This window comes from Ixodes scapularis, unplaced genomic scaffold (genome assembly GCF_016920785.2).
Source record: "Ixodes scapularis isolate PalLabHiFi unplaced genomic scaffold, ASM1692078v2 PGA_scaffold7__128_contigs__length_106722199, whole genome shotgun sequence".
NCBI classification, from domain to species: domain Eukaryota; kingdom Metazoa; phylum Arthropoda; class Arachnida; order Ixodida; family Ixodidae; genus Ixodes; species Ixodes scapularis.
This window is the reverse complement of record NW_024609882.1, coordinates 67,416,150-67,434,606: the sequence shown is the minus strand read 5'-3', so window position 1 is coordinate 67,434,606 and position 18,457 is coordinate 67,416,150. Positions and strand designations below refer to the sequence as shown.

The 18,457-nt window shown below is 43.7% G+C and overlaps 1 protein-coding gene across 1 annotated transcript in view; it reads left to right on the top strand.

The window, feature by feature from the left end:
• LOC115329792 (acid-sensing ion channel 1C) overlaps window positions 1-18,136 on the top strand; it is a 76,305-nt gene extending 58,169 nt beyond the window's left edge. The window contains exons 8-12 of the mRNA XM_042286262.1: window positions 9,430-9,502; window positions 10,140-10,191; window positions 14,357-14,403; window positions 15,611-15,683; window positions 17,939-18,136. Of these exons, the coding sequence (XP_042142196.1) occupies window positions 9,430-9,502; window positions 10,140-10,191; window positions 14,357-14,403; window positions 15,611-15,683; window positions 17,939-18,136 (443 nt within the window). The remainder of the gene's footprint in view (window positions 1-9,429; window positions 9,503-10,139; window positions 10,192-14,356; window positions 14,404-15,610; window positions 15,684-17,938) is intronic.
• The last annotated feature ends 321 nt before the right edge of the window (window positions 18,137-18,457 follow it).

Here is an 18,457-nt window from a genome sequence, read left to right as displayed (position 1 = left end):
CGCAGCTTCATTGCGTCACAGCTGGCCTCCATTCGCGTCATAAGCATCCTTCGAGTCAAAACGCTGCTGTTCGGCGCCAGTGATTTCACCGTTTTCACAAAGCTCGGTGCTTCAACAACTGAAAATGCTTATGACGTATCCACAACGAATGTCAGGATAAGGTCGTCAAGCTTGCTTTGCGACACTGCACCTCTCTCAAAACCAATTGTCAGCTGCTTCTGAACTGTCAATGGGGACTCGGGCGCCTTCCTTTTTTTTAGGAGACTTTCAAAGCCAGACAGCTGGCTAGGCTGTTGCCGCTAAAAAGAAAAAAAGAACAAAGACAACACTACATCAGTATACCCCAAATTGCAGGTGGGAAATTAATTACTTTCTACAGGATCAATATTAGAAGGTCCTAATTTTTGCAAATACGCAATTAAAAACGATTACAAAAAACAAGTTTACAATGTTGAATACATTGCATAGCACCGCCCTGAAAACATTTAGTGCTACCAAAATATTCGCGAAACTGACACCTTCCAAATTACAATAAATATTGACCCAAGAGAAATGAGATGCGCGTGTCTAGTATATTCGTTATGAAACTAATCAAGGTGAACTTACCTGAACGTGTTTCCTCAAGTTGGCGTTGGTCGACTTCGCACATGACAAGAGCTTCTGTTTTGGTTTGCAAAGCAAACATTCAAAGGTGATGTTACCGTCACTCCTCATTTCGCTCACTGAAAACATAGAAACTAGCTGAGGCCACGGCGATTACGGGCAGCGGTCCTCCATGGCGAACGCAAAAGACAGGGTTCATGACGACACCCCGGTTTATATACCATCGGTGGTGATTCACTGTAGAACCAGCAGGCCTCTCGCCTCAAGTACGGAACCTCCACTCCTATTGTCACAGCTTACGAGCCTACTTGAGAAATCATATGCTGATTAGATATTTTTAGAAAAAAAAAAAGAAAAAAACAAAAAAAGCGATAAGTTTTACTTTAAGATTCTTGTTGGAGTGATAATGCATTTTTTGTTGTAGAAGCAGAAATACAAAAATAAAAACAAAAACACTGTTACGTTCTCAAAGTGCTCTAAGAAACTTGACCTATAGAAACAGGTACGAGCGTTGTAGGCAACAAACATCGCACCTGCAGGCGTAAGTCGCTGTCCTTTATTGTAATAAAAACAGCAAGTAAAAAAAAAAGTACAAAAGACCAAAGAGCCCCGGAGAGCTCTAAGAAACCTTATGCATAAAAAAAGATGCGACACGGATGTAGGAAACATGGCACCCACAGGCCGTATGTGGTTATTCTCATATGAGCCAGCGCTAAAAAGGTAACTAAAAAAAAAAAACAACGGAAAAGTTTCTAAAAGCACTTGGTCGCGGTAGGATTCCGCAAAAAGCAGGACAAACACGAATCAAAACCCTCTTCTCGATAAAAAGATAGGATCTTTCAAACAGCATGGAGCGAGAATGCTTGTTGCTGCAACACCTCCAGTTATTGGAACATAGCTTTTAGTCAATCTCCGGGTTGAACGAAAAAAGGAGCGTCTCGCTCCTCCGGCGTTGACACATTGGTAATTGCTGTCTATTATGTTCATACCAACTCCAGCTTCTGGAGGGCAGTATGTGTTCCTCTCCCCTTCATTGAGGATAGCGAAGATTGAAGGAAGGAAAGGCGGACGTGGCTTTAGTTGGAGGGAAGTGAAAGAGGATGGATTTTCACTAGCAAAAAAGGGTAGCGTGAGCAAAGTGGCAAAAATGATATATTCTTTCCATTTTTTAATGCGTTTATGCAGGTTTTAGAATGTATTGCTTTCGTACCGAGTCCGGTTCTTCCCATCAGTGTGCTTCCCCTCGTTGTAGGCAAGCAATCTAAAGAATCAAGCTAAAAAAGGGTTTTTAGGGTTTAGGCAATGCAAAGAAAAGCTTCCACAGCTCTTTGCATGTGGGTGTGCGCGCGCGAGCGACGGCAGGTTTGCAGTTGAGCTTACCGGAACACTTTTTTTTTTTCAGAAATTGAAGATGTTTTTTCCTGCGTTCAAATTTCCCGCTTTTTCCGCCGCAAATTAAAAAAAAAGTAACGAATTACAAGTAATCCCTTACAGAAATAAGTAACTAAAATTACTTTACAATTACCCTAGAAAAGATGTAACGAATCCGTTACAAAATCACAGATAAATGTAACGGATTACAAGTAATTTCGTTACTAGTAACGGATTACGTACAAGTCTGAGCAGTATAGTAACTTTTCTAAAGTAAATACCTAAAACAAATGGCATATTGCACGCTCGTTCGTCAACGCTTTAGTTTGGTTATTTACTTCGAATCTTTTATGCGAGGAAGGCGTGCGCGTGTGGCGCGTGGAACACCAATCCCTGCATTCTCCTTGATGCTTGGGCAATAATAATATAGCAAATGGTCTATTAATCGCTTACCTTTTACACCAGACACCACAGTGTAGATGAAAAACTTGTCTTTATTCTCCTTCGGCCCGAAGCCCATACATTTCACTGTCATCTTAACCGCGAATGGAGGTCTTTGACGTCATTTTTGTTGCGTGTGCGCGCGCACCGGCGGCTGCTGGCTCGTGGAAAGAACGTGCGCCACTTATTATGGACACTAAATTCCTTGCTTCAGTATGCCTTTAAGCTGAGACTGCAGCCAAACCTACAAGCGCAAGAGAGCCCGCGCTCGTGGTTTTAAGACACGCATTTATAGCGCGAGCGCTTTTTCATAGAAAAAACGCTTCAAAGCAGCGACCTCGAGCTCTCATACCTATGGAACACTGTACTTATGGCATTGGCGGCTTGAGGGGGATTCACCCGCGATATATTTGTAGCCTTTCCCTCATAGATGGCGCAAAACGTTTCTGGAACAAACGAGTTATATGCTCGCAACTGCGCATGCAGGTCGGGCGCTCGGGGTAAGCTTGGGTCACGGGCTCTTCGCCGCCGATCTAGGCGAGCTTGATTGCGTTCGCCCGGCGTCCGCCGCTACCGGCAGGGGCCAACGGCCTGCGCGGAGCACGAGCAATATAGTCAGAGAAATGGCTCTGACTTCCGGCTGCCTCCGAAGTTGGAGTGACGTTCGAACCATTCAGACGTATTTTTGTTCACACACAATTTGCTGATGATGTTGTGAGTTGGCAGCGCACTCGGATTTTCAGCGTTTGCAAGTGTGTCATTAGCGTGCAGATGAAGTCGCTCACACAACTGTCGCCTTGACATCATGTAGTGACTTTGGCGGCGTCCATTGCTTGTTTGACGCTTGGAATTTGGTTTCCGATGTATAGGCAGCGGCGTGTTGTATAATAGATTTTTGAAGCGCGCATTTTGGTGTTAGTCTTTGCTCTACTGAGTTCAGCCTTCATATGCGAGCCTGTAATGAGTAATATCCTATTATACACGACCCAGACAACACTTGGACATCCCCAGGATGTCCTCAGGACAACCTTTCGAGGACATTATGATGTCCTGAGGATGTCCTCAAATGATCCTCGAAACATCCTAAAAACGTCCTATTGTCCGGCCTCAGGACATCCTCAGAACGTCCTCAAGAAGGCAGCCAAGGATTTTTCTAGTACATTTTTAGGACGATGCACTGCAGGCGCAGCTGTTCACTGAGCTATTAGGATGCTTTCATTTTTATTGTTTCTAGGTTTTCTCCAACTGGATTTTGAACCTCAAGATGCCTGCAAGAGCTGCCAGCAGAAAAAAAATGCATTGTTGTGCATTATTTTAAAGTGCAATTCACTCACTAATTGTAGATTACTAGTCGGTGAGAGGCTAAGAACATAGGGCAAGGGAAAGGAGGAAGAAAGCTGGCGGAATGCTGAAGAGGAGAGAAGAAAACCTCTCCCCTCCAGCATCCTGTCGGCTTTCTCCTCTGCGTATTTCCTTGCGCTATGTTCTTAGCCTGTAACTATGAGCATGATCGTGCCATTCAATATTACAAACAAAGGTAACTCTTCAAGAAATACTTTATTAGAGAGCAAATGTTATACATGACTTTCTTCGATGTCTGCACCAGACGTGCAGTCTGGCTTCGCATCTTGGCCAGCACTAGTCCGAATAGTCAGCGGGATCTAGAAAAAAAATATTCCATAAGTCAATTCAATTCAAATCAATTCCATAAAAACAAGTAATGTGAGAAACTTATCATTATGTCGAACACCTCCGGCCTTTGACTGCAGCTTTTTCAGTTTCTCTCCAGCGTGGCGCAGCCATACTTTGATGTTGGTCTCCACGTCAGGTTTGTTTGCGCACTCAACATTTGATTTCACTGCTCCTAAAACATTGATTTGTGATGACAGTCCCAGCAGGAAGCTAAGATGGTCTAGGAAAAAATCACAATGTTCGTGCGAGGAAGATATCCTTGCTACCGAGTCTACTTTCGCACAGTTGGAAAGTTCGAAGTATTCGTTTACGCGTCGGCATCTTTCCCGCCGAAATTGCCGTTCATTGCTTTCTGCCATTTCGAACAAGTACTACATTTAAAAAACACACTAACCTTTGTCACTGCCTTGCATTGCTGCTATCATCAATTTGGATGGAACAGCGCGGATATACAGACTCGCAGCGCTGACTAACAACTCAGTGGTACATTTCTTCTTCCTCAAATCGTCATCATCTTCTCCTTCGTCGTTAATGAGAACATTTAAAATTTTTAAGCACAAGAAACCAAATAGCCAATAAACATTAATAAGTAAATAATAAATAAATAAATGACAGCTAAAAATAAATAAAACTAAGAAAATAAAAAAATAAAAATAATTTTTTAGAAAATAAATTACAATTAAAAAAATTAAACTTAAAAAATTATTTCTTTTAACTTTCTAGGCTTTATTTTTTTAGTTGTCATTTATTTATTATTTATTAATTACTGTTTATTGGCTATTTGGTTTCTGGTGTTTAAAAATTTAAAATGTTCTCATTACCGGCGAAGGAGGAGAAGATGACGATATGAGGAAGAAGAAATTTATCACTGAGTTGTTAATCAGCGCTGCGAGTCTGTGTCCTTCTTGTGTGCCTGTGAGTGTGACTGTATCCGCGCTATTCCATCCAAGCATGAATTACCAACTATGAATTATCAAGCCATCATCAACCTCGACGCTACTTCTGTTTTTGTCCTGGCTTGGCTTAGCTTGCTTGAGTCTTTCGGATGGGTGGATAAATGCCATAAAGGTACACCTTGTAGTAGGCGGTAGCTTGCGCCACCTAGATTGAATGTTGCCAATGGAGCTGAATTCCGAAATACTGAGCAAATACAAAACAAATAATAATTGTAGTGCGTCCTAGTTTTATTAAAGAATTGTTTGATGAAAACTATAGTTAAAAGATGTCCTAAACTTACGCAACTACATGTAATAATTTGTATGTGAAATTTAGTTGAGCAGTGAACGTGAACTTTGTGTACTACCGCCATTTCATTCATTTATTTTTTTTAAAACGTAATCATATTGAGGACGTATATATTACCTCTAACTTTGTATCCTTCGTCCTCAATAAGTCCTCGGAAGGACGTTTCTAGGATGATCCAGCGGTTGACGTTCTCAGGATGTCCTGAGAACGTCTTGAAAACCGTGAGGACGTTTGTACCTTTTGAGGACGTCCTGAGGATGTCGGGTGTTGTCTGGGGAGTCTTGGTCGTAAGCAGAAAACAGCTTCTGACCATGGAGCCATTTTCAGCGCTTGTACGTACGGTGCGTGTTTCGCTGGCTTTTAGAATCGACGAAAAGGTACGTGCTGAACTGTGAAGATCTAAAACCCCTCGGTGTGTTTGCGCCTGTTTGCAAGTAGCGTCAGGTGCGCCAGTGCACGAGGCGAGTGGCTCGATTGGCCTTTGGAAGCAAATGGCGGCGCGGCACGTAAAGGTGTATCCACACGACGGACCAAATTGCTCTTTTGGTCCGCGGGCCGCGCATCACGTGATCTTACGTCACCGGTTTTCGAGGTCCGCCGGTGGTCCGCGGCCCGCGCTTCTGAGAAATGCCAAGCGACTTTTCTCGTCCGGACCTTGGCGGAGGACCGCGGCGTTTTTAGTATAATTGAAACGCTAAGTCTGGCAACAAGCTGACTTTTATTGTTTGGATTGGAATCCAAATCCAAAGTCGTGTTCTTTTGGCGCCAACTGTTGAAGACGAAGAAGACGAACCTTTTGTTTTGCGACGATGCAACTTTTCACTTCATCGCGCTCGTGGAGCAATTCCCCGCTCTGCGGGACAATAGTCGCGACGACTACTCATATAATCATCTAAAGATGTCCCCATGCCTTTTTCGCTTCACTTAAGTCCTCCTCGTCCTCAATAGTCAACGCCAGGGCCACCGCGGCCAAACGTCTCTTTCGTTCTTTCGTTCAACCTCCATCTTGGCTCCTTATAAATAGCCTCAAGGCAGCTCGCTGCATGCGTTTGGCGGAGCTGTGAGGTCGAGGGTTAGACCGGCCCGTTCGCTCTGTCGTCTGCTCTTTTGGTCCGCTGTGTGGATGCTCATTGCAGCCGGGCGGCCCGCGGGCCGTGCATCACGTGATCAATCGGTCCGCGGCCCGGTCCGTCGTGTGGATACACCTTTAATGAGCGGCCCTTGGAAGCGAAAATAGCATGCGCTTCTGGCACGTGCCTTGCGCGTTTGCACAACAATGGTTAGCGGTACGTGTGAAAAACGCCTTTATCAAGGGACTTTATGAAGATCGCATGCTGAGCAGTGTGATCTCTACAACCGAGCATTTTGTAAACAAAAAGCTTCTGGCCGGTGCAATCCTCAGCGTTCGTGCTTAGGGCGCCAGTATTTTGCTCACTTTTCGAAACGACGAAAAAACATAGCAATATGATTATAATGCAATTAAACGCAAATGGACAAACGAGCTTGACAAGAATGACGAAAATAATCCCTGCAGAAGAGGAACAAGAGGGACAAAGGACAAACACAAAACTCCAAACACAGCTAGGTGACTGGTGCGCGACCGATTTCGTAAACATAGAAACGGTGCATAAGCATCTTTCAGCATCTGCTCACCAACGCTAATAAAGCGTCTCTCTCTCTCTCTCTCTCTCTCTCTATATATATATATATATATATATATATACAGGGTGTCTCAGAAAACGCAGCCCTAATCTCCCGCGCAAACTAAGCATGGCACATAAAAAGGGTTGATGCCGTGTTGGTGTCTGCCCAACAGCCTATTTAGAATAAATGAGAACGCTTTTGAAGAAAATTATTTTTGTTTTCTAGAAAGTAAATTTTTTTTTGTTAATATTAAGGCCATAGTTTCAATAAGAAACAGACTGGGCATCAACAATAACCCCTATACCAACCCTTTTTAGACAAGTATAACGCATGCCGAACATTTTACCATGTTTTGAAACAACCTTCATTTCTGACGCGTGCTCTGGTTTCGGTTTAGAATTTTCTTTTCCGCATTCCCAACATAAAGCGCGAGACACATGCGCGAAAAATCCATCCGATCCGACGTCCGATCCGGCAATACGACTGCCTGATCCGAAAAATTTGGTCGCTTCAGACGTCGGATCGGCGATCCGACGTGCGTCCAACGCGCCAGATAGTTTCGCACGGCGGACGGATTGTCGGATGCGTCCAGCCAATGACAGCACAGCTAGCGCGAACGTCATGATGATGTACTGGGTCTGGCGGGACGAATAAGAAAACGGGACGGGCGACGGGAAGCCGGACGCGTGGAGATCCCGCTGACCCATTCGAAATAGATGGCCCGGCAGAGAATGCACGCGCCAGCGAGAACGAGCTCTTAACTTCGCTCGTGCAAGCTAAACCGTCAATCTGGGACCAGAGATCTATGAACGCGAACCTCCGCTGGAGTGCTTGGATCTCCTGGGCGGAGCCGAACGGATTGTCGTGTCGCATGCAAGGTCGGAAGCGCGTGTCTCAAACTGTCGCGTGCGGCGATTCGGAGTGGCGTTCGGACTGTCGGATCGGACGTCGGATCGGACGATTCTGCCGTCTATGTGTCTCGCGCTTAACCCTTGATTCCACCATGAAGACGTAAATCTAAGAACTCTAGGGCTCTTCTTATCCAAGCGCATCTCGGCGGCAGCTGTCCTGCCCTCCCCCCGACTGCCAAAGGGCAGAACCTTATCGCAGCGTGGCTTTTTACTCCCCTGGCCCCACGTGCGCGGTACGCTTCAATGTTTTTTTCAAGAGAGGTAAAAGAGGCGGGCGGGAGAGACTGGCGAGTTGTCTGGATTCGGTTCCGCGCTTCGGCCGTCGGAGGGCAGGAGAGCTGCCGCCAAGATGCGCCTGGCTAAGAAGCCGAAACCAGAGTACGCGTCAGAATTGAAGGGTTTTAAAAACATGGTATAATGCTCGGCATGCTTCATACTTGTCTAAAAAGAGTTGATATAGGGGCTATAGACGATGCCTAGTAAGTTTCTGATTGAAACTGTGGTCTTAAAATGAACGAATAAGAAGTTACTTCCTAAAAAGAATTGAAAGACGTTTACAAATCTTTGAAATCTGGAAGTGGAGTGGAGCTCTTGAGGAGGAGGAGGGGAAAGTATGGAAAGGGGGGTATGCCCCTCCTCCCCCATCTGAAGCCCCCCCCCCCCCCCCCCCCCTATCCTACTCTCCTGGTCCCCTCAATCTAGCGGAAACGTTTTGCTACATTTCCCGCTAAATCTAGCGAAAAGTTCCCCGCTAAATTTAGGGGGGGAATTTTTCCAGTAAATTTAGCGGCGAATTTTTTCCCCTAAATTTAGCGGAGAAATTTCAGGCTAAACGTAGCGGTAATATTTCCCCGTAAAATTTAACGGGAAACTTTTTACTTAATTGACGTATAACGTCCCGTGTGACGTCACACGTGACGTCACGTAACATAAAAAAGTACACAAGTCTGTTTCATTGTAAAGTGATGTCGTGAGTTTAGCAATACGACGAACTGTCCGACGCCACGCCGTGGTCACTCTTGCTACACTACGTGAGTAGAAGTGACAGGATCGCGCTCGATGCGCCACCGCCGCGGTGTTGCACGACAAACATTTTCTAGGAGACGTGCTTGGCGCCACCATGTTGTGGCTGAGTTCGGGCACAAATCGACCAGCAGTTCAAAGTCCAAGTCCGACTGAGACTGCTGTAGGCGAAAAGTCATCATTTTGATAGGGCCCAATCGTTACGTCAGCCCTATCGTATTATGTTTAAAATATATAAAACATTATGTTGTCGACGTTGACCAGGCACTCTGAAATTATCCAATTCCTTTGTTATTCTTTCTCTGTAAACTGTACTGCTTAATTATCCGCCTCTGCAAAAACAATTCCTGTGACTTTTATTTGAACAAAAAAAAAACAACAAAACAATAGGGGCGGTTCGGAAGACGTTTAATATTGTAGAAGCTGCAAAATCAGAAAAAGTTATCTCAGGACCTATGTTCTAGTTCTTCGACGTTCAAATGTTCTGTTTCAATTTCAGCTGACTGTGAAAGGACGGTTGAAGCTCAGATCAACCGGAAACTTGTCACGTGCAAATGTCTTGCACCGTGCGTGTAAGTTTTTTTGTTTTCGTTTTTTATGTCCAAACAGTTGCAGTTGACAAGTTTCTTTATGGATAGGGTCATTTCCCTGGCGGGCTTTTTCCGCGGACAAGTTTCTACTAAACCGTGACGTCACCATTTTCCGATTACAAAAACATTCATTATAATCAGGAACATGTCCGCGGACATGAAGAACATCTTTTACGGAATGATGAAACTTGTTTATTACGTGGGAAGATTCATACAATACATGTCTTGCACATGCCGTTATCGCACCTTGGTGCGGGTCATTCTTACTCGTTCTTTCTGGAAAAACGAAAAAAACCCAATCGGTTGTGTTTAATGTTTGCTGTTGAAGATACGCAGTTCCAAGTCCGACAAAATGGCAGCAGTTGTGAAGTCAATTCAAGCCGTGAATTGACTTTGCACCCTTCGTGCGCCATGTCTGTCGAGTGTGCAAGAGTTTACTTTACTGAGGTATGAAGTCTGAATTATAAAACGTAAGGGTGAAAGGGCGTTTCCCTATTAAATTTGACTCATCAGATTTGAAGATGTTTCTTGAGGTCGAGGGACGCCATGTTTTGACATTGAATTCGTCGAGAATGTGCGTAACAAAACCCTTCACTTCTTTTATATTTATTTGATGCAGGATTCATTACTATCACACCACTCCGAACAGTCTTGCTTGGACAAGTTATCTGGTAAGTACAATATGAAAAATAGTTTTTATGGTAAATTGTTGTCCTTAGCAAAAATGTGCAGTGTTTCGTTCAGTAATATGAGCAATTAAATTTAGTAATATATAAGTATTCGGCATGCGAGAACTTCCAAAAGCCACCAAGCAGGAAACAACAATTTGCAGAGATTGATTGCATATCCAACGATGAGTAAGGCAGCCACTTATACTCTCAGACGTGTTTATATGACGGTACCACGATCTGCGCAACATGAAAATACCACCCCTTTGAATTTCTTTAATTAATTCAGAGAATGTGAGGGTCGAGACTCTATATTGACCATGCCTATGCGGCCTTGAGGGGAAATCTGGTGCATGAGGTTATGCGTTTTGCCACCCATAGAGTATTACCGTTGGGGCGTGATATTGCTTGCCATTGCCATAGCCAAACTTAGTACGCCGAGTTCATCGCTATGCGATATTCGCACTAAAATATGGGAGGTTCTGTGGTCATTGACAAAAAAAAAAAATCGAACCTCGGGTCCGATTGTGGTCAAGGGGAGAGCGAAACGGTTTTCGGCCCCTGATTAGACGTGGCGCCATAGCATGCACGTTATTGACCAATGAGACATCTTTGGCCCGTTGGCAATATTAAAATCGGGCAAAATTTGATGAGATTCTGCCTGCGTCTGATCTCACCATGGAGGTAGGAAGCTTTTGAAGGCGACGTGACGCACCAAAAATGAAGCCGGGAGATACTTTCAGTTTGGAGGGACACGCCTGCAACGATGACCATGGGCAAAATACACTATCGTCTGAAAGAGTGTTGGCGATAACGCGTTGCAAGTAACAGCGTCACCGCTGATGCGCTAGTTTTTTCGGTAAAGTAATAACGTACACGTTACTTTTTGACAAAAGGAAGGGGTAATGTACTTACATTACTTATTCCAAGTAATCCGTAACGCAGTTACGTTACTCGTAACTTCTTCACAAGATTAACAAAATTGCAATTTAATTTTTTTAGTGTTTTTAGGCGCCAAGCCATGTCTTTTTTTTTTGCGATTTTCTTTTTTTTTTTGGCATATTGGACTGACATGGCAAAAAATATAAATTGATTATGTTCAGAATCTGTGTGAACAATATTTCTTCAAACATGGCGATTATCTATACATATACCGTCAAAACAGTGAAACGTGTTGATTAATGATTATAGTGCGTTACTTTTTGTCAATAACGGTAGCGGTAACGCGTTTCTTTAAATTTTAAGTAACGTAGGTCGGTAATGGGTTTCTTTTATTTGCAAGTAACGATCGGGACGTATTTCTTTACTTCCTTTCGGTGGTGCCTATAACACTGGACAGAAAAAACAGGTCATTTGGCGCCAACTTCGGTTGTGGTCAAACTTGGGGGCGTTCTCGCCGACCGCGCCCTCTACATCCGGCTGCACTTGGGATTTTCACGTTTGGCTGGCATGAGCCGGTGTCTCGCCTCCTCTTCAAACCTCTATGGATCTCACTAACCCGCGGCGGTTGGTTCGTAGTACGCGGCCATCTTTTTTTCTTTTCGGTCTGTCAGCAGACTACGTGCGGTGTTTGTTTCCTTTCCATCTGCGAACGGCGTTTAGTTCAAGAAGAACCGCGTTCTTATCTCGCGTAAAAGGATGAACAATCTACGAACGTTATTTTCGCTCACTCGGCAAGAGACAAATGAGATCTCACTCTCGCGGTGACCAAAAACGGACCGCATGAGGCGCTTTGTCCAGTTTGTTTTCCACAAACCTCGGAGTTAATTTAGCACGTGGCCCGCGGACTGCATTCTTTACGTAAACTACCTCGATCGAACCTAGGGCAGATATTGGACGAGAAATGCGTCAGCGTTGGGTGGGGACCCGTATTCATTTTGGGATTCACTGATTGAACACTAGCTACAACCGTATGCTCACTAGCCGTTCGGCTGCTTCAACCGAACGCGGCGTTAGATCCACGAACAAATTCAGTGAGTTTCTGAGAAACGAAAACGGTGTTTTTTTGTTGTTTTTTTCCCGGGCAAATAAACTACGCTTCGCAGAAAGCTCAAACTACGCGAGAATGTGACTCTAGCGGTTGGGAAAGAACGCAAAAGTTTGAGAACATGACATTACCTTGATAAAAAGACTATTAAGAAAAAATGAAATTTCTCTATGAGGTCACGCCAGCTAAGCCTAATATCGTTAAAACAAAAATTTACACTATGGAAGCGCGTAGCACCTATTTCAGTGAAAAACAAATAGTTCTCATCAAGAAAGAAAATATTGTTTTCTTTCTTGCTGGCAATATTTTGTTTCGCAGAAATAGATACTACAGGCGCCCGCAGTGTCATTTCTTGTTTTGACGATATTAGTTGGGCTTGGTTGGACGTCGGATCATTCTCACAATGTTTGAGTTTTTTGCGATGATTTGTTTACTTACCCGGGCCGAGAAAACACGGTTCTTGTTTATCGGGAACTCCCTGTATTTCATGCTGTTATTGTCCCTATGAGTTTAGCTTTTAAATTAGTCGCTGAAGGCGCGTTCGCCTGATATCCTATTCAATACTAAATCCCGCCTTTTTCAGAAAAAACTGAGGTCTAATGAACCCTTTGCTGGAAAGCAGTTGCGTTTATTGTTTTATTCGACCTTCGATGTATAGTTACAAACACGTTCCGAGAGAACATTGATGAAGATGAATCTTCAAAATAATTAAGATATTCTCCAGAACAACGACACCAGGAGGAGCATAAGAGGGACGCTATCTCGCCGAGCGGACTAAGAATGACGCAATACAGAACGTTTTTTACGGCGTATTTATGTTAGGAGTACACTAAAGGGGTGTCGTTTTTTACAGTTTCGATGAACTTGCGCAAAAAAAAAGTGTAAAATATTTTTTCTTAGTATAAAAATAATTTAGTCACATACTCCTTACTCGTTGCCTCATCATAAAAAGAGACGTTTCGCACATTCTTCGTGCGCTCCTCGAAGTAGTTCTTACAATATTTAGTTTTCGAAGGAAGAAACGATGTTCTTAGGCTTTTGAAATACGTGTACGTCTTGATCGAAAACATAAAGCTAATCCAAGACGCACCTATATATATATATATATATATATATATATATATATCTTAATTCAATACATGAATGTGGAAACCAGTAACGTTCCAGGAGGAGTCGGACCCCTTTTTGCTAGATTTTTAAATAAAGACGAGTATATTTACATTCTCCCATAATTAGAGCTACAAATTAAAGAGAGTAATTATGACTTGGCACACGCTTTTGGATGCTCTCCCCCAAAATAATTTTGCAGATACACTTAAGACTGCTTACGTGTAGGAATGCGAAAGCATTCCTACATGAAGCGCATTTTTAAAAGCAGCACGCGACGTCTTCCTTTTTCACACGGCGCTCCGGCGGTGACGTCACGCTCCCCCACTGCGCAGGCGCGGCGCACCCGCCGGCTCCACGGCTTCCGTGACGATGCATTTGCGTTGCTTTTCTTTTCTTTGTGTTTCATTTCTGAGGCACGTCCGCTTTGACCTTCGTCACAGCTTCCGTGACGACGCATCTGATTAGACGCGTCGCAGCCAATTGGAATTTAGGAGCCGCTTTCGCTGGACAGACAACGCCGGCTTCGCTCCATGTGGCAGTTAATGCGTTTGCATTAAAAGGTTGCCGCCTCGTTTCTCAGCCAATCCCGAGTTGAGCAAGACCTTCAGTCGCCGCAAATCTTCCTCCCTGACCCGTCATCATCAAGGACATCTGTCACTTCCTGGCGATGATTCATGCGGTTTTCTCTATACACATTGCACGCATACGGTGAGTGACGGTCTTGCTGACGCATGGGTGAATATCGAAAACCTTGGCAGCAATCCTCTTGGGGGAGGCCATTAAAAAGGCCTGTGCCACATCATGATAACTTCCCTAATTTGTGCGCTAGTTGGATGAATGATCAGCTAGATTATCTATGTACATCATATGCATAACAAAATATTTCTCATTTACGTTTTCTTGCGCGTTTAGTCGAAACATGAAGAAATAGAATATTCCTGGTAGTAACGGTACTTTTAACTGCAAGACACCTTGATGATCTCGCCCCCTACCCAATACTGGATTCTGGGGTATGATTAGAACTGCAACTATTACACTTTAAAGTCTTTTGCCACGTTTGCTTTGTTCTAGGTGAAGCCGGAATATAGGCTACAGGAAGGATCGACCGATCGCAGAAGGTAAGTTTATCCTTAACTTCAAGGTTGTTAAAATATGCGTGCTTTTTGAAAATATAGTTATAATTGAACTGCTCCACTTCGTAGAATAATAGCACTATGGAGGTGTGTCTTCTTATTAAATAAAGTTAAGTAATTTAATGTTTTTGTTATAACTCTCAATTTGCTACTCAACGGAATATATATGTTTTGTATGGCACTCCGCAATCACACTTGTGCTGCACATCTGATGCAAAGAAATAACAGTAACAACAGGCCAATGTTGAAGCAAAAGTTGTGCACATTTTCAAGTCGCAAAGTCCAAACGTTTCTCCGTGGCAGTGGCGCCTTTACCTTTTGGTCAGACCACTATTCCATTAATTAAATGTTGCCGGATGTGTTTTCACTGCTACCACTCTTGTTGTTAGGCCCAAAAAGGAGATACAAAAACAAGTTTAAAAAGACGCCTTAATCGCAGAAAAATTATACAAGCATCAAACATCTGTCCCAAAATAAATTATAGTTTTCTTCGTCGTAAAAATATTCTACGCATCGCGAAACGCTCTTCCTTCGCCCAAATGTAGCGCTATCAATCAAAACCAGATGCGAAGTTTCAGAGCAAATCGGTATATCATTCAAAATCTATAACGGATTTCTAAAAATCTTCAATAGGAAAATTGCGTCCGTTTCTACCCGTTTTTAGTAACTGGCGTCATTCAGCACCATTTATGCGAGAGCTCCTATCACGTAACTTTTGTAAAAGATAGCGGTCAGTTCTGAAACTTGGGCGTCTTTTTCGGCCCACAAGCGCTACATTTGGGCGCTAACTGAGCGTTCAGCGATGCGTAGTTTATTTTCGCAATAAAAAAACAAACAATGTTTTTCTATTTATTGTTTTTTTTTTTTGGGGGGGGGGGGCTTATAAGCTTTTGAAAAGAGTGAGTTAAATCCTAGAAAATGAAAGAAGTTGAAGTTGATATTCGTTGTCAAGTTACAGTAGTAAAAAAAACAAAAAACACATAGACTTCGTTTTTTTTATCAATTGAGTGACCCTCTAGCATGCATGGGCTTTGTTTTTATTCAACAATTTAGTCATTTCTAGTTTATTACTTTTCTGTTTCGTATCCCCAGTCTCGGGTTTACAACTTTGCTCAATTTACACCAGCTAGCCTGCGCCCTCACCACTGCTTCAAATACTCCTACTTCTCCTTCATTTTTTTTTTTCGGGCAGAATTCATGCCAGGATTATTATTTTTATGAGAAGAACCACGGTCCTGCACAGACTCAAGAAGCCCAAAAGTACGGTAAGCGTAACTTTATATTTCAAGAATAATGAAAAAAAAAAATATATATATATATATATATACACTCTTTTATATACATTCTTTTTTTTTTTTTTTAAGCTTCGTTTACACTTGCGGATTCGCAGGCGCATCCGCGCTTGTGGCGAGCGGATTCTGGAGCCGGGAGGAGAGATCGACCCATCGCTGGTGGAAAATCTGGATATGGGTCACAAGGTGACCCAGATTTTCCGCCAGCGAGGAGCGGATTCCACCACCCTGCTCTAAATTCCTCTCGTCGCCGGCGTGGATGAGCCCTCGAATTCGCAACTGTAAGCGCACCGTTAGGCAGTGTATGTTCGGTCTGCATTTGAGGAGTGCGACGCTGGGTTACGTTTTAGATGAGCGATGCAGTCAGTGCAGAAGAACTGGTAACCTGGGGAATTGAAAGGGGCGGTGCAACAATCTCTCTACTTTTACTATATACTGCTTAGGATTTCTCATGCACCTTCATAACCTAATAAAACACGCGTTAGGATTTTTCTCTACGGAACGTGAGTTGCTGTCCTAAAAATCGAGGAAAGCGAGAAGCATTCTCCCCTTCACATAGCAGCCAGACCAATTGGCCACGCGTTCTGATTCCAGTTCTATGCCACCCATGACTACTTTTGCATGAATGGGATCGCAGCGTACCGAATCGAGCAGGGACCAATCGCACGCAGCCTGTGTTTATATTTCTTCCGCTTCTACCCAACTGCTACCAATCAAAACAGTCAAGTCTCGATTCGATGCGCTATTGTCGCATCCACGCAAATGCCGCTAATGTGTATCATAGCCAAGAGCTCTGGCGGGAAAAGCACATGGCACGCGCTGACCTCCCCACGATGCAGAGTTTTAAAATAGGGGGCCCCAACGATAGGGGCCCCTAAGGAATAGGGGGAACTATCGCAGCGCCACACGCGCTGCCGGATTGTAGAATGGGGTTTTAATACGTGAATGTACGGAGTACAGTGCCAGCTGAAGTGACTACAGCAGGCACTGCACTCCGTTCGCCTTTAAAGAGGCCCTGTAAAGCGTTTCTGGCCATTTTCTTATATTTGCATAGCGTTCACTTGAACTTGTGTGTGGGACTCTAGCAACACATTAAAAATAAAATAAGAAGATAAGAATTTTCAGCGCAGTTTTTTATTGTTCATGACGCCATCCGTCTGATTCAATAGAAAACCGAAACGAAAAGAGCGTGCAACAACCATGCGCGATCTTCCTAACAGTTGGAATAAACATCCAGTTATAAAGATGTGAACGCCCCACAGATTTACGGCTGTTCCAAGCAAAGGTTGATTGAGAATCACGTGTTTAAAAGGATAAAAATGGGATAAAAACGGGTCATTCAGCCAGTTTTACCTCCAGAATTATAAGTTGCCATTATCCGGCGCTCAAGATCAATGTTGTCACTGAACACTCGTGTTTGACCCTGATAGGCACGCCCTTCGAAACAGCATTTGGTTGTCTACATCCTTTTGCAGTTCCCCTACGGGGCTGTGTTTACACATGATCTATGGAACACGTGTTTGTGCCCGAAATATGGCAAAGTTCAAGCGTTCACTTATGAGGAGAAGTGCAGTAAGTAAAGTAATTACACTTTTACAAGGTTTAGAAAGGTAAATACTATTCGGCGCAACCTGAATAACAAAAATTATTCATGTCATTTTCCGGTAAAGAGACAAAATAAACACGAGTTTTTCCACAGGAATGCACAGGAGCACCGCAAAAGTAGACTTGTTGCTGTCTGCTTCAATTTGAATCCCGGAAGTCGCCCAGACACTAGAACCAGTTTAACCTGTAACGTAGATTAGTATTACATTACGGAGGTTTGATCCTGTCTAAGACCCTGTATTGCAGAGTTTCCAACTGCACGATCGGGGTCCCATGGGGGCCCCATATTCTAAAACTCCTTATTCTTATGGTTCCGTCAGTGTCACCATCGGACTCCAGCAACCGTCTGAGTGCTCCTCGAAGCACGGATTATCACGAGTCTAAATCGAATGCTCGCGCAGTGCTATTGTCCGCTTTATGAGCTGTATTTTTATATTGTCACCACAAATTTCCTACGTTAATAATTCAAGTTAAAACTGCGCCATCACATTTTGAGAAAGAGCGAATGGAAAAGGAACTGTTTCAGTCTGACTTAGCTGTCTTCGCAGAGAGCGTTCGCCCTTTGCCAAGTTACAGAGAAACTAATTCTAGAAATCGTTCCTATTCCACTCACCTGCACGCAGGTCACCAGTCTGTTCCGAAGCATCGGTGGCCTGATGGGCTTCTACCTCGGCTACTCGTCATTCCACATCTTCCAGGTGCTCGAAGTACTTTTTGACGGCGCCTGGTCCAGCATCTCCAGGATCCTGGCGCGAAGGCGCCGAGCCCGCGAAGCACGACAAGAATCTATTATCACACTCTTGCCGATTAAAACGCATTGATCCTTTAAAAGTAAAATTCGAGATATATGCTTGTTCAAGATGTATGCTTGTGTGTTATCTTTCTTTTAGTGGGACAAGAGTCCTTAAAAATTGGGAACTTGCGTTATGTTTTTTTTCTAGCCCGGGGGTAGGTTTGTGACTCCGGGGCCACTAGAAAAAGGCGAAAATGGTCAATTAGACTTCGATTTACATTATTCGCAACTCCAACGCCCTATAGATGGTTGGACGGTATTCGCAAGATGGCGAAAAAGACTGGGATAGATTCTTCAGGCTTCCCCGTGCACCGGTCGTGGACGCTGGTCAGTGCGCTAAAATTACTTT